At 36.8% G+C, this 16,610-nt stretch overlaps 1 protein-coding gene across 4 annotated transcripts; it reads right to left on the bottom strand.

Moving 5' to 3' along the window:
- Nucleotides 1–1,121: 1,121 nt before the first annotated feature.
- Nucleotides 1,122–16,607, bottom strand: LOC128613447 (T-cell differentiation antigen CD6). Of its 4 annotated transcripts, none has more exons than XM_053634219.1 (14): nucleotides 16,203–16,607; nucleotides 13,986–14,063; nucleotides 11,152–11,469; nucleotides 10,771–10,836; nucleotides 10,476–10,616; nucleotides 8,451–8,579; nucleotides 5,580–5,663; nucleotides 5,400–5,477; nucleotides 5,226–5,309; nucleotides 4,995–5,096; nucleotides 2,933–3,010; nucleotides 2,756–2,839; nucleotides 2,525–2,626; nucleotides 1,122–1,378 (listed from the first exon to the last, which is right to left on the bottom strand). In XM_053634219.1, the coding sequence occupies exons 1-14, from the start codon at nucleotides 16,252–16,254 to the stop codon at nucleotides 1,248–1,250; spliced, it is 1,527 nt and encodes a 508-aa protein (XP_053490194.1). In that variant the 5' UTR covers nucleotides 16,255–16,607; the 3' UTR covers nucleotides 1,122–1,247. The 4 variants fall into 4 exon arrangements, with proteins under 4 accessions (XP_053490194.1, XP_053490185.1, XP_053490175.1 ...); XM_053634210.1 differs by having other exon boundaries at nucleotides 2,756–2,842; nucleotides 5,226–5,306; XM_053634200.1 differs by having other exon boundaries at nucleotides 2,756–2,842; nucleotides 16,203–16,606.
- Nucleotides 16,608–16,610: the final 3 nt, after the last annotated feature.

Raw genomic sequence — 16,610 nt, 5'->3', positions numbered from 1 at the left:
TGCAAGAGAGGCCTGTAGGTCCTTTGATGTTGTCCATGGCTCTTTTGTGACTTCCTGGATGAGTAGTTGCTGTGCTCCTGGAGGAATTTTGGAAGGTCCGCCACTTTTGGGAAGGTTCACTACTATGCCAAGTTTTTCTATTTGGAGATAATGACTCTCACTGTGGTTCTATGGAGTCCCAGAACTTTTTAAATAGCTTTGTAACCATTCCCAGACTGATGTATTTCAATCACCTTCTTTCTCATCATTTGTGGAATTTCTTTCAACTTTGGCATGGTGTGTTACTGGGTAAGACCTTTTAACCAACTTCAGGCTGTTGAAAAAGTTCTATTTAAGTGTTGATTTGATTGAACAGGGTTTGCAGTAATCAGGCCTGGTTGCGTCTAGTCCAGCTGAACCCCATTATGAATGCAGTTACATAGATTTGGGGAATTAGTAACTACAGGGGCAGTTCATACTGGATAACTTTTTTTTGCTTCAATAAATAACATTTTCATTTTAAAACTGTATTGTGTGTTGCCTCTGTTTTATCTTAGATTTTGTTTTAATTTCTGAAAGAATTTAGTATATGTACACAAAAACAAGAAATCGGGCAAATACTCTTTCACACCACTGTAATACAGATACATAAAAATTTTCGAGTGAAGTGGTATGCAGTGACATTTCCACAAACTGACTTTTAAAGACAGCTGCAGTCACATTAATTCATTCATAAGAATGAAGGAGGTAAATTAACATAATGTGTCTTTTTTTTGTTGTTTTGGCGTGGACATTACTAAGTAAATCAGTTGTTATGAATGTTATAATGTGTTTGCATTATGGATGTGACGTGTCTAAGCTTTTCCCCACAGACTAGAAATCACTCAGTTATAGTCAAATCTATAAAACGGCTGAAAGAGGAATTAATCATTAACTACAACAGAGCCAAGTTAAATAAATGAAACTTAAGTGGAAATTCCCATGTGCTGTTTGAATGCTTTTGTGACTGAAATTCTGTTTTTGACTAGAAACTTTCATAATTTCTTAAACATATAATGTGTTACAAATTTATATTCATTTAAACTGTTGTAGGATGTCGTGAATACTTTTGTTTGGTTCAAAAGAGACCAAAGAAACATGTACATAGAAAAAAATCTGAAAGACTTTATTTTAAAAATGTAACCTCTAGATGTTAAATAAATGTGGTAGCAAGCATTTCCTGGAGTACTGTTTCAATCTGAGTTTGTCAGTATCAGTGGCTTCAGCATTCACCAATTACCGACTTCATCATAGTCACTGTCTGAAGAGGAGTGGACTGATCGTTCACTTCTAGCAAAGTAAATCCCCTCTAGTTCTACAACATTTTCATAAGCTTCCTCAGATGATGTGCTGCTGTCATCTACAAAGGAAAGGTAATTGCATTAGTCCATACAAAATACACTTAATACACAGTAACCTTAAGCATGGCGTGGTTGTTGGTGTCAGAGCAGCTGATTTGAGTATATCAGAGACTGCTGATCCCTGTAGGAGTTATATGTACAACAGTCTGTAGAGCAGGGGTGTCCAATCATATCTGGAAAGGGCCGGTGTTGGTGCAGGTTTTCATTCTAACCAAGCAGAAGCCACACCTGAGTCTATTGAAACCTAAGATCAACTGATTAAACAGGTGGAATCAGGTGTGGCTCCTGCTTGATTGGAATGAACACCTGCACCCACACCAGGCCATTGTAGATAAGATTGAACACCCCTGCTCTAGAGAGAATGGTGTTAAACATCCACTGAGAATGCTCACCCAAACTTGGAAATTGGAAAAAGATTAGATGATGTTTTTTCAATCTTCAGCTGTCCAATTTGGGTGAGTCTGTGCCCACTGTAGTCTCAGATTCCTGTGCTTGGCTGACAGAAGTTGAATGCAATGTGGCCTTCAACTGTTGTAGCTCATCTACCTTAAGGTTCAGCATGTTGTGTGTTCAGTGATGGTCTTCTGCTTAACATGGTTGTAGAGATTACCAGGGTTACTGACTTCCTATCAGCTGGACTGCGTGGTCAGTCTGGCCAGTCACAAAACTGCCAATCACTGGATGATTTTCGCACCATTCTGTGTAAACCCAAGAGACTGTTGTGTGTCAAAATCCCAGGAGATCAGCAGTTTATAACCAGCCATTCTAATAATAACAACCATGCCATGGTCAGTTAGTGAGATTACATTTGTCTCCATTCTGATGTTTGATGTGGACATTAATTAAAGCTTTAGATCTGTATCTGCATGATTTTATGCACTGGGCTGCTACCACATGATTGGCTGATTGGTTAATTCCATGAATGAGCTGGTGTATGTGTGTTCCTATTTTTGAAGTTCACATATTTCACTTAGTAGAAAATATGAACTTCGCTGCCAAATTGTGCACCTTTTTAAATGGTACTGTACATATGGTCAATAATAAGTGTTTCAGCATTAAACTTGTGCATGAGCCAGTATCTCTGTCTGAGTCAGTCGAGAAAAGACAACTTTAAGCAGGGATGTTACTGCACATGGGAGAAGTACCTTGTTCAGTGGAGTATGGCTGGGAAACACTGCTGTTTCCTGCCAGCTGAGGTTTGGGGTGACTCAGGGGGGGCTGCTCAGGAAGTAAGGGGTCTCCCTCCACTTTAAGACAGAAACAAGAGATGATGTCTGAAGTTATAAGCTGGGAATTTTTTCTAGCATACTACACTTCACTGAAGATATGATGTAAGGCTGATTTTTAGTGTTCGGTTAAATAAATATTGAGCTCACATGTCTGGAGACGAGCTTCAGTATTCACTCCTGTGTTTTCGTAGCATTCCCCAGAGCATGTGCTGTCCGAATCAAACGAGTCTGCTGCTACAGCAGAGAGTGTAGACGTTTCGCTGCAGTGTTCAATGGGATTTCAACAGTATTATATCATTAAGTAAAAAAGACCAATTTACTTACAGTCAGTTTTAGTTGGTTCACTGGTATTGTGCAAAGATGTCATCTGTATGCAGTGCTCAGGATAAAACTCATTAACAGCTTGAATAAAAACAAAGGCATTATAATCTATTTTGCTTAACACAACAAAAACACCATGCAGGTGTTTAAGGGACAATAGAAGAGACAGTTTTAATCCCAGACTTGGATTCAAAAGGTTCTCCATTTCAGTTTCCATGTTTTTATAACGTTCCCCTGAGGATTTGCTCTCTGAATCAAAGCATGAGCTCAACTATTTCAAATATGTATAACAATGTAACAAGAAGAACTAACTCTGAATGGAGGACAAAACACCAATTCCTTATCATTGATAGATTCATATATACTGTCTGATGTTATTGCTATATGTGGTCCTTATTTGCACCAATTCTGCCACTACAAGGCATTGCTTCAAGTCCAAACAGAACACAACAAGGTACTACTATGTTCCAGGATTACAACTGTATGGTACATAGAATCAATTATTTGTGTTAATTGTTAAACATCCATTATAAGACACAAGGACACTGCTGGCCTGTAGAATCACAGGACTTCAATGCTGTAGAAAACTTGAGGAATTGTTTTGAATCTGCTACATTAGCAGAAGAGCACATCAGGTTCCACTCCTGGTCTTTTTCTAATCTTTAACTGTCTAGTTTCACAGAGACTGTGCCCACTGTAGCCTCAGAACTGACCATTTCTATCCACAGGCCAATCAGGTGCTTGTTCAGTCCCTTTGTCATTTTGAGACTGGACATCAGTGCTCTTCTCTATCCTGGCACCCAGGTGGTGGAACAAACATTTCCTGGTTGTCTGAACAGCTGAGTAACTGGCTCTCTTCAACCAAAGATTGAAGACCTACAGTGGATATGAAAAGTCTACACACACCACTGTTAAATTAGCAGAGGTCTGCAGCCCCATAACATGATGCTGGCACCACCGTGCTTCACCATGAGTATGGTGTTCTTTGGGTGATAACCTGGCTTATGGCACCAAACATATCTTTTAGAATTATGTCCAAAACGTTCTACCTTGGTCTCATTAAAACATAATACAAGTTGTCCCATAGTTTGAGGTGATTTAGGTGGGCTTGGGTGTATTTATTTATTTTTTTTGTGAGAAAAGTCTGCCATTGAGCCACTTTGCCCCACAGCCCAGACATACGAAGAATATGTTGTTGTAGGTCTCTTGGCAGCCTCTCTGATAAGTTTTCATCTCATTCTTTCATCAATATTTGAGGGACTTTCTGTTCTTGGTAATGTCACTTGGTAACTTCTGTTCTTGGTAATGTGATTGCCTTCACGGTTTTCCATTTTACATCTAATGTTTTTAAAATTCTTTTGTACCCCTCTCCTGATTGGTACCTTTTGACAATGAGATCCCTTACATGTTTTGTAAGCTCTTTGTGGACCATGGCTTCAACAGTCGGATGAAACCAAGATGATGTGAAGAAAATCCTACAGAAACAGCTGGTCTTAATTTGGTGTTAATCAGAATCACATCACTGAATGTGATTGGTTGATTCTGAGCACAGTCGTACTCGTGCAGTCAGGTTATTGTTTTTGACTTGAATTTAGTTTGTTGCTATATCACATTAAAGGTAGAAAAAGATCTTATATGATTTATCTTGGTTTAAGTTTTTATATCACAAAAGTCTGCAATTTTAACAGTGGTGTGTGTAGACATTTTATATCCACTCCACTTCTTTAATATGCACTTGAATTTCTCTTTGTACTATACACTGAACTGGATTTTGAGACTGATGGTACTCTTAGTCCCTGAACTAGTGAACTAGCTTGATGATGGGTTTTTGGTAGAGACTACAAAGCACTTCTGTAATTGCTCTGGATTAGGGCATCTGCTAAATGCTGTAAATGGAAAGTGGCTGGTGAGTGTTTTTGTGTTCATGTTAGGAGACTTGAGGTAGTAAAATAAATTAACTTTGCTGCCTAATTCTTTCAGCGTTGGACTTCTGCATGAGCCAGTATCTCTGTCTGAGTCAGTCGATGAAAAACAACAGAGATGTTGCCGCACATGGGAGAAGTACCTTGTTCAGTGGAGTATGGCTGGGAAATACTGCTGTTTCCTGCCATCTGAGGTTTGGGGTGACTCAGGGGGGGCTGCTCAGGAAGTAATGGGTCTCCCTCCACTTTAAGACAGAAACAAGACATGATGTCTGAAGTTATAAGCTGGGACTTTTTCTAACATACTTCACTTCACTGAAGATATGATGTAACGTAAGGATGATTTTTAGTGTTCAGTTAAATATCGAGCTCACGTGTCTGGAGACAAGCTTCTGCATTCGCTGTGTTTTCGTAGCATTCTCCAGAGCATGTGCTGTCCGAATCAAACGAGTCTGCTGCTACAGCAGAGAGTGTAGAAGTTTCGCTGCAGTGTTCAATGGGATTTCAACAGTATTATATCATTAAGTAAAAAAGACCAATTTACTTACAGTCAATTTTAGCTGGTTCACTGGTATTGTGCAAAGGTGTCATCTGTATGCAGCGCTCAGGATAAAACTGGTTAACAGCTTGAATAAAAACAAAGGCATTATAATCTATTTTGCTTAACACAACAAAAATATCATGCAGGTGCTAAAGGCACAGTAGAAGAGACAGTTTTATCACCAGACCTGGATTCAAAAGGTTCTCCGTTTCAGTTTCTGTTATTTCATAACATTCCCCTGAGGATGTGCTCTCTGAATCAAGGGCATGAGCTATACATATTGGAAAAAGTAATCAGTAGTGAACATTGAACATTTCTTTTAATAGAACCATGTAGTGAAATTTATGTAGTCCCCTTTGAAAGTATTGGAACATCACGGCGAATTCTGTTGTTTTTGCTATACACCAAAGACATTTGAGTTTGAGATTAAAAGATGAATATGAAAAGATAGACCAGAATTTCAGTTTTCATTTCCAGATTTTTACATCTAGATGTATTAAATAATTTAGAATAGTTTTTAACCCACCCATTTCAAGTGATCAAAAAATATTGGGACATGTAACTTACAGGTGCTTCTTGTTGCCCTAGTGTTGCCTGTTAGAGTGATTGTTTAAACAATGAATAGCTCTGAATATCTACACTTGGTTTGAGCCCTGGGTTTTGCTTGGGAAGAGTGTTTGTTGTTAAAAAGGATAAACCAATATGAAGACCAGAGAGCTGTCTATGGGAGAAAAGCAAGCCATTCTGAAGCTGAAAAATGAGAGAAAATTTATCAGAGCCATTGCACAAGCATTGTGCATAGTCAATACAACAGTTTGGAATGTCTTGACAAAGAAAGTACACCAGTGGTTTCCAAAAATCCAGACATTGAACAGTTCGACCAAGGAAAACAACAGCAGTTGATGACACAATCATTGTGAGAGTTTTGAAGAAAAACCACAAAACAACAGTCAGTGACATCAACAATAACCTCCGCAGGGCAGAAATGAAGGTATCACAATACACTCTTCTGTCTGCCAGTTTACACAGAAATGCATCCAATTTAACTGGGAAGAACTTGACAAGACAATTATCCAAAACACACTGCGAACACAACAAGAGACATCATCAGGGGAAAAAAGTGGAAGTTTTAGACTGGCCAAGTCAATCACCAGACCTTAACCCATTTGAGCATGCATTTCTCCACCTGATTGGAGATACCCCTTAAACAAACAACAACTGAAAGTAGATGTGGTACAAGCCTGGGGGAAAAAAGAATGCAACAGTTTGGTTATTTTAGTCGGTCGCAGGCTTGATGCATTTACACCAAGCAATGGATATGCAACCAAATATTAAGTGTTATTTACTTTAAGACCATCTGTTCCAATACTTTTGCTCACATAAAAATTGGGTGGTGTTCTACTAAAGGTGCCATGTTCTAAGCTGTTTAACACATCTTCATGGAAATATCAGGAAATGTAATCCAAAATTCTGATCTGACCTCATTTGTCTCATCTATCGTTTGATCTCAATCCCAAATGTCTTCAGTGTATAGCAAAAAACAAAAGAATTGGCTTTGCTGTTCCAATACTTTTGGAAAATAGTTCTGCAGACTCTGGTGGAACCCTTGCCTAACAAAATTGGTTCTTTTGTTAAGGTAGGGTAGATGTAAACAAGTACATTTAATGAAAAGTACACACACCCCTGTTAAAATGGCAGGATTTTGTGATGTGAAAAAATGTAACCAAAATAAATCATGTCAGAACCTTTTTTAGCTTTATTGTGAAATTGCAACCCAAGTGAAAAACAATAAGAATCATTTTAGGGACGAAGAAAAAATGTACAATAACCGGGTTGCATAAGTGTGCACATACCTAAACTACTATTTAGATTAAGAAACTTTCAATTTTAACACAACAGTCTTTTTGCGCAAGTCCATCAGTTTGTCATCTTGACTTGGCAATATTTTTCCACTATTTCTTGCAAAAACATTCTAGATCCATCAGATTGTAAGGGCATCTCTTGTGCACAGCCCACTTCAGGTCACCCCACAGATTTTTAGTTGGCTTCAGGTCTGGGTTCTGGCTAATTCATTCAAAAGCATTGATCTTCTTTTGGTTAAGCCATTCCTTTGTTGGCTTAGATGCATGCTTTGAAATGTAAAATTCCACTTAATCTTCAACTTACTAACAGACACCTGAATGTTTTACACTAATATTGACTGGTATTTGCAGTTATTCATGATTCCGTCCACCTTGATAAAGCCACAGTTCTGGCTGAAGAAAAGCAGTCCTAAAGCATGATGCTTCCACCACCAATCTTCACCGTGGATATGGTGTTCTTTTGGTGTTTTACCTTTTGGACTTGGTCCCATCAGACCATAACACATTTTGCCACATGGTTTGGGGGGTTTAGTTGAGCCATGATGATTTTTGTGAGAAAGATTAATCAGACTAATTTCATTGATGACAGCTGTATGATAATTCATTTTGAACATGAGATTGAATGTGATTGGTTCATTCTGAACACAGCTGCATCCCCAATTATAAAATAGTGCGCACACTTGTGCAACCAAGTTATTGTAAGTCCCCCCACCCTCCCACCCACATTGAGGGTAGAAAAATTTCTGATGTGATTTATCTTTGGTTCCTTTTTTTTTACATCACAAAAACCTGCCATTTTATCAGCGGTCTGTAGGGTTTTTATATCCATTGCATTAGGAAAAAATGAGACTGATTTTTGTCTGGGGAACCTACGCAGTGTCTTAAAACTTGGCTTATACAGAATTTCTTTCTTCACAGACTCTTCCTTGTTCTTGATTGCAATCGCCAACACTAAGAGTATCATCTAAACTTGTTAAAATATAATTACTCATCTCAGTGTATGGCCTTGTTAGTCTGGCAAAAAGCGTCCACTGGCCAGACTTCACATTTATCATTATTATCTGTTCTGTGATAATGGCAAATGTATAGGACTTCAGAGTTGCTGAGGATTTAATCTCTTTGTGAATTTAAACAAATATTCTTTAATATTTGACATTTTTAAACACAATTCTTTGTCAAGATGAGTAGAATCTTACTGTGCTCATTGTTATTCACAGTAGTAGGTGGAGGGTCAGGGTTGTAGTAACGTTCAAAATCAGATTCACTTGAAGTGTCAGAATTGTCTTGCGGTGAGGCTTGTGATGGTCTTATGGTTTCAGTTCCTCCTGTGGGAAAGAATTTTTAGAATAGCTGCATATTGTAAGCATCACATACCATAAATTTTTGACTGTTAATTTAATTGTGTAACTCCAAAACGTGCCCATTAATTAATGAGTTTGCACAAACTAGGGTGTTTGTGCAACACCCTACTACTACACAGTACAATTGTGTGCTCCTGAATTTGTGGCAAGAGTTTAGGGACAGTATAAATATATAGTTTATTTAAAAAAAATTTTTTTAAAAATAGTATTTAAATTCTTGTCACTACTATACTCTCTACTTGGCTGCTACTGCAATAACTGCTATGTCCATGTATGGTTTAAGCTTATCTGCTTTATACTATGTCATAGTATGTTATGTTTACATTCACAGCATTTTTATTATATTGTTATTCTTTTGAACTACTTGTTATATCTGACACTTCCACACTAGAACTGTGTACTGGTCGGCGCTACATTGTCTCTTACCCTGCCTATTGTCCTGTTTTAGTAGTTACTGTACAGTCTTGTGCTGATTGTACACATTTTGCACATGCATTATATGTAGAAATGTGTAGGTCTTATTTAGTTCTCTGTAGTCTCTTGTAGTCCTGTGTTAGTTTATGTAGCACCATGGTCCTGGAGAAACATTTTCATTTCTTTGTGTACTGCACTAGTTGTATAAGGTTGAAATTTCAAAGTCACTTGAATTTAATTGACTTGACTTGGAAGTCCCACATATGCGTGAGTTGGTCTGGGGCCCACAAATCTTTGGTCTAGTGTAGCTGTTGCCTGTAGGCACCATATGGTGTAAATACCAAATTACAAAAACTATTATTTATACATTACCAATTAGAACTGAGGCTGTTCCTTTAAGTTTTCTGCCAGGAAAGTCTAAGGACGGATTATGATTTCTCCAGAATTTTTTCTTTTGTTTTGTTTCACAGAAATTGTTACCGGAATTCGTTACAAAGGTTTTCACTGGTGTTGCATCACTATGTCTCACTGTTGTAGTATTTTGAAACCCTGGAAAAACTTGCACTTTAGTGGTTATAAATACAAATGTGGTTTCAAGTCAAATAACTTAAACTAAAGCCATGTGCACACTGTGTGATTTGTAATAGTCCTTTGCGACTGTTACTTGTCTATACGAACATGATTCTTGCTGTAAGTCATGTCACACGGTAGGATCTCAGTTATCATTAATGTCAGACTGTGTGACAGTCAAGATGTGAAAAACGGATGCATGCAAGAAGACTCGTACGGAGTAGGAGAAGCCACACTACAGGACTGTGCCTCAAATCTTCTGACACTGCCAGAATTTAATCAGAGGAAAAAATTTTATTTCAACGGCCGTTAATCCGCTGTCAGGGAACTCATCAAACTAGCGATCAAAGACTACAGACTTTGGCCTAGGATTATCGGAATCTTTTAGGTTCTCAAAATTTGTCTCAGACAACCAAATCATGGCCAAAATCGTACAGTGTGAACCTGGATTAAGATAAAATCTACCTTTTATTTCCAGTAGTTACAATTTAAGATTTGATTAAATCAGACCTAAAGGTGTGATTTTTGGCAATTTGTGTACAATAAGCAGATATTTTTTTCCTGAACTTCGTCACACATGGTCAGCTCAAGGAGATACATTCCTTTTGTAGAATTTAAATTGAAACAATGTGTATAACAGTGTAGGAAGTAGAACAAAATCATCATGGAAGACAAAAAGACAGATTCCTTTTCATTGATATTCACATTTTTGTCTGATGTTATTGCAATATGGGGTCATTATTTTGCAGTGAGTCTGCCAGTACAAAGACATGCATCTAGTGAAGTGAAACCTTGTTTTATTCTAACCTCAGTCATGAAATGCTGCTAATACAAACCAAGACACTGAAGAGGTTAGAGGAGATTGCGTGTACTTGCCATTTCGTCTTTTCCAGTGTGCACATTGAGCAGCATTTAAAACCAGCAGTAAGAACAGAGTGACAGAGAGACCAATGCAACCCAGGACTGGTGCTGAAATCCCATCATGGTTGTCCTCAGCAGCTACCTCTGTTACACTCTCTAAAAAGAAACAGAGCACTGTACTTCTCAGATCACCTTTCAGCAGAAGTCTGATTCTAAACACAGAAAGGCGCTTGGCAATTCACGCTCTCTTTGTGAAATTAAATATATTATTGCTTCATTATTGTTTCAAGTGACAGACTGTAGGCTTCACCTGTTGTCCAGTTTGTGAAATCTGGCATGAATGTATTCATTGTGGTAGTCGGTCTGTAGGAACTTCCTTATTGAGAGGAAATACATGTGATTATTTTGAAATGCATTTGAATAAAGAATAGTGTTCTTTTGGTCATTGTCAGTCAGCAATCAGCAGTACAGTAATTGTAACAGAGGCCATTCTGCAGTCCATGGATTTTAAATAGAGTTAACTAGTAGTCACTGCAAGCTGAGACTGTTTTCAGGCACAGAAACTTGTCTGAGGGTAAATCTCAGACGTCACATTGGTCTACATGATCGTCTACTATCTACTTCTTACTAAACATTTATAGACAAGAAGTTATGCATTGGTGTTTCTTTTGAAGGTGTCCCTGATCAGTACCTGAGCACACCACTACAGCATCCTCCTTGTGGCCGCAGTAGTTTTTGCCTTCATCTAGCATAGTCTCACACTGCCAGAGGTTTCTCTCTGTCCCATTGCAGTTTAGTTGTCTGATGTAAATAGGACCAGAGCCAGGGCCAATATCACCAGCCTCCGTTACCCATAAAGCAGTGCCACAGCCCAGCTGTTCACACACCACATCTCCTCCTTTTAAGTCCCATCCATCATCACACACTGTGCCCCAGCCTCCAGTGCCAAACAGCTCCACCCGACCTGCACAGCGATCATTGCCTCCAGTCAACTGCACAACCTGTCTCGCTGAGAAAGAGACGTAACCCAATGTCAGAAATACAAGTCTGCCATGAGACAGCTTTCTTAATCTTAATGTATGAAGAGCAAGGGAGACTAATAGTCAGTTCTTTTGTTTTAAATACAGTACATGAAGTTAACATAAATGGCACTGGTTGAATTGGGAGCCCACCAAAAGAAAAAAATTTTGAGTCATGATCTTTGAGGTTTGTAACAGGTATACGGAATGAAAATGTCATGACGTTGCTAAGGTATGGTGAAGGTATGAATTTTGAATTCAGGTAATATGTTTAGGCTAGTTATGTACTTTCCACCTCTGGCCAAAGAATCCTGAGAATATAATATTTAAAGATATTTGGATAACAGCTGTTTATTACTTTGAAGAACACATCTTATTTGGCTAGATAAAAACAACAATGAATAGAATACAATAATGCAATTATTATTATACAATAGAATACAATAAAAGTTTACAGACATTTTGTCACTTTGGTTGAATTCATGTTGGAATCTGGGTCTGAGGTGGCCAACGTAATGTTATATGTGTCCCATTTGCAGTAACAGGAAATCAGTTCCTCCAGGATTTAGCGATTGCAGAAATTAACACAAAATCAAGCAAACTCTACAGTATTCCGAGGAGCTTGCAATTATTCAAAATGACTGCAGATTTTCCTCAGATTTGGGCCAAGACGTGTAACGTGACGTCATCACAAGGCGCATTCATCCTCTTCGATTCACGTGCGTCAAACATGAGTACACCTAAAAGGTCTCATTTACCAACAAACATCACTGCGAAAGACCGTGCAAAACAATTTTGTGCAATTGCGATTTTGCCAATTCGAGTAGTTTTTCTCAAAAAAAAAAAAAAGCAACAAAATCGGGCATTTTTGGCTGCAACCATCAGAAAAAAGCACTCCGAAATCCTGTACGGACTGAAAAATGAACACGAACATTTTTTCCTGCAACATAATAGACAGTAATATGCTTATTTACACAGGACAAGTTACTTTAACAGTGTATTTATAAAATAAGGGCTTATTTGCCCAACTAATCTTATCAACCCAATAGGCTTGATTAACTGAATCAAGTATGCTAAATATGTAAAATCTTGTCAGCATAAGGCACTGTTATGAACAAATATTGCTCTGTCAGTTGATGGCGAAATCACTGCTCTCTAGTTTAGGTTTTAATTGGTTTGGTTTAGGTTTTAATTGGGTTTTGGAATGTTATTCCCTAAGGCTACAACATACTGAATACAGGAGTTTACATTTCTCTGCATTAATCATTCTATTGATTTTGTTCAGGTGCATTACATTATTGCTAACATACACTCCCAGACACATGAGAAAGCTAAGACTACAGACGGAGATCGGCATACTTCTATTCAGCTATTCTTTTAACATACTTGTCTTTATGAGCCAAAAAGCTCAATTTTAGTGCCATATGCACTTCAGAAGATTTTTTCTGTTTGCGTTTGGCCTTTTAAGTATTGCAATCTCTTCTGTTTTGCCTCTCCGGAAAAATTGTTTCTTAACTGCAACACACCCTACAGAACTTTTCTCTTCAAACTTTTCCTCAAGATCAGATAGATAGCCCACTGCATGCCATGCAAATGCTTACAACTAAAGGAGTATCTAGACAGCTCACTTGAGCATAGTTTCTGTGTGGTTTATTGCATAACCAACACCTACACAGTTCTTGTATCCAGATGAATATTTTCATATTTGAGTTAATTTTTGAGCATTCTAAAACTTGTGTACAGTAATATATGAAAAACATGTGCTTGCTGAGAGGTAGAAGGATGTTATTTGATTATCTGCTGTGTGTTTCAGTTACTTTAATTTCTAATAAAGAAGGTAAAGGGCTTTTGTTGACACTTATACAATAGCATTGTGTATGCTGTGTTGCAAGAAATAAACTGCAACACAGCCACATCCCGTGAGTCACTTCCTGTGGAAATGTCAACCTGTGGCACGGGGGACACTGGGGAAAACTTATTCTTTCCTTTTTTTAAAAGAAGGTTTGTAGCATTAAAGGCACCAAGGCATGATTTTTGTTAGGACGCAGAGCCTGAATGGCAGATGTGCAATATTAGTGAATGTTGATGTTATTGCAAATGAAATGAAGCTGGAAGGGGGGTGTAGTCAGTAATTTCTTAATGGGATGCTGTGAGATTTTGTAGAGACAATTCACACAGGGTCCTTTATAGTGCAAATCTTGGATTAACACACTATTATAGCAGTGCGAATGTTCCCATTATTGTCTACATGCACAATGAAATGTCTCATCATTGTTGTGTCCCATCCTTTTAATATCTAATCATTGTGATTTTATGGACATATTCTTAAATGCATTTATAACAATAGAGTATTTCTTAATAATTTTGGTAACAAAAATGTTATCTTTTTTCTGGATTTCTTTACTGAAATTAATTTACAAATTATCCAAAAAGACAGATATTTTTAGTTATTTATTTATTTTTGAACCAAAAGTGCAGTGTTGATTTTAGCAGCGATAACACTTACCCTGTTTCTTCACAAGCTCGTCACTTCTGTTAGTGTAGGTCCCATTTTCATTAGAAGAAATCGCTGCACCCTGGAGTCCTAAAACAAAAAATAGAAATGTGTAAAATAAATAAATAAATAAATTATGAATAAATAAATATAAACCCACATTTTCAAAAATATGTATTACCGAAAAAAAGCTGGAGTTCCCTTGTTCACATTTGTAATTGGACTTCTTTTCTTTTTTTTTTGTATTAATATTAATTTAAGATTTTGTGTTAATATTAATAGATTAATTGAAAAGTTGTGCTGGGTGTCTTCTATAATACGTATGAGGTATATATTAAATGTAACCACCATAATGTATGTGTTAAAAAGTAAATGGAACATATCATTAGCAGTTGCGCAATGTGACATTTCTCTCCGTGTCATATTATATCATATGAGTTTGAAGATATCAGCACAACGATAAGTAATAATTTCATACAGAAATGGTCTTAAAAGTGTTTCTTCAAACATTAAATTAGTGAATAAACATAACAATGTTTCTAAATGTTTTGTGAACCTTATTTACAAAATGACGGTTGTACACAAAAACCTTTAGCGTGTAGTTAATGTAGAATTAGTACGTTTAATTTTGTACTAGTAGAAAACATTTTTCTTTTATTTTACACCTTGCAAACTGAAGCAAGAAAAGTAAACGACGGAGAACACATTCCATCTAAAATGGGTATTTCTTGTCCTTTAGTTTTTATTTTATTTTATATTGTATTAACTTGAATTTTCAGATTGTATATTTAGTAAATAAGCATCACTAGTGTGTATGAGATAAATAAGTAAATAAGCATCACTAGTGTGTATGAGATAAATACGTAAATAGGCATCACTGGTGTGTGTGTGTGTGTGTGTAAACTGCGCGTAAACAATTGAAAAATATGGATGTGTAGTGTGTCAATTGTGTTACAAACCATTCATTACACTTGGAATCACCATAGCCATAAGATCTTATATACAGTTTACAGAAATCACTCTTCCTTACAAAAAAGCTCAAACTGGATATATGAGAAAACGTCAAAGAAGACGTAACGTTACTTAAATGACAACTGTAATGGCTGTTTGCTGTAGATGTATATATATGTATGTGTGTGTTGCTATATAATATATACAGATGCAAACATATTAAAGTCCTTAAAAGGTTATTAAGGTATTAAAGTCTTTAAAAGGTTGCATAGTAGATAGAACATTGGATATAATCTGTGTAAAGTCTGAATATTTATTATAATATCATCATAATAAATGTTTTGAATTTATAAAAATGAAATGTATTTCAGATTTTGATGTTTGTATACACTCTACCAATGTGTTACGCAAAGCTGTTAAAACGTGGTACGATGATACACAACGTTACTTTGTAAAATAGTACACGGTAACACGGTTTCAAAAAGAAATGCCTCTTTTATCCACATGTCAACTTACAGCTTGAATAAACAGACCATGGTTGTGTAAAAAAAATAATAATAATGTTTTGTGTTAGACATATTGTTTTGTAAGATGACCAAATCCATATATAATATCTTTATATTCTGTATATATAAGAAATCACTCTTATTGAGGAAGGGGCTCACACTTGAAACATGAGAAGACGTCAAAGAAGACGTTGTATAATGTTACTTAAACAACTGTAATGGCTGATTTTGTAATAGACTTATTGTCTATATTAATATATAATATTACAATATAATTAAGGTTCAGATACAAGCATACTAAACCAGTTTTAAGGTTGGATAGTAAATAGAACATTTTATAGTAGGGTAAACTGCTCATATAATCTGTTTAAAGTGTCATGTCTGAATATTTATTAATAATAAACATACTCCGTGTTAGTGGAGTTTGCTGAACTAATGTTTACACACTGCAACTATTACTTTCATTTCAGCTATTGTAAAAGCAGTGCTCTTGCAAAGTGCATAATGACATTTACAGATTTACAAAGACTTGTTTTTCATGTGGCACTGTGGCAGTTGTTTTTGAAGTGCATAACCGGTTATTTAATCCTATTTTTACTTCAATAAGTCAATAAGAACTATGTACGTGTAATCACTGTACTGAACACAAGGGAAAAAACTGAAAAGAGAAAGTATTTCTTTTTTTGGGACTAACTTTCAAATGTAAAGCAACGACACACTCTAACTATGAATCTTAGCCTGGCGAAGAAATGTCAAGCACAGAACATTTTACCTTGATGTAAGCAGAAAGCATCGAGAAGGACCGCCATCAGCAGAACTTCCATTTCACAGCAGATTGGCTGAAAATGATAGACTGACTCTGAGTCTGACAACCCCAGAACCTCCTCTGATGTATATTATCTCAAATAGTATCATTTGCATGTGTGTGACCCTGCACCTTTACACTGTGTTTGCACCCTTGCAGAATGTGGTTTCTCCTATAAAGCTAACACAAGCATTGACACACACACAGAAACACACACACCCCATTTGCATTTTGCATGGGTCAAGAACATACACAGCTGCTGATGGATATCTGAATGTTGCTTTGCTTTGTGGGACAGCTTATATCCTTCTTGTGCATAGGCATCATCATAAATAGTTGTCAAAAAAATACATGCTTCTGTACATTTATTTGCAT

Source organism: Ictalurus furcatus, chromosome 1, assembly GCF_023375685.1.
Source record: "Ictalurus furcatus strain D&B chromosome 1, Billie_1.0, whole genome shotgun sequence".
Classification (NCBI taxonomy): Eukaryota; Metazoa; Chordata; class Actinopteri; order Siluriformes; family Ictaluridae; genus Ictalurus; species Ictalurus furcatus.
Note: the sequence above shows the minus strand (reverse complement) of the source record. Positions and strands in the feature narration are given on the sequence as shown.

Bases quoted from the DNA above. Each gene is read 5' to 3' on its own strand.
- LOC128613447 (XM_053634200.1), bottom strand. From the start codon at position 16,254: ATGGAAGTTCTGCTGATGGCGGTCCTTCTCGATGCTTTCTGCTTACAT. The intron at 5,097-5,225 runs GTGAGCTCGATA...TCTGTCTTAAAG, and splicing joins AGAAGCTTGTCTCCAGACAC to TGGAGGGAGACCCATTACTT. The intron at 2,627-2,755 runs GTGAGCTCAATA...TCTGTCTTAAAG, and splicing joins TGAAGCTCGTCTCCAGACAT to TGGAGGGAGACCCCTTACTT.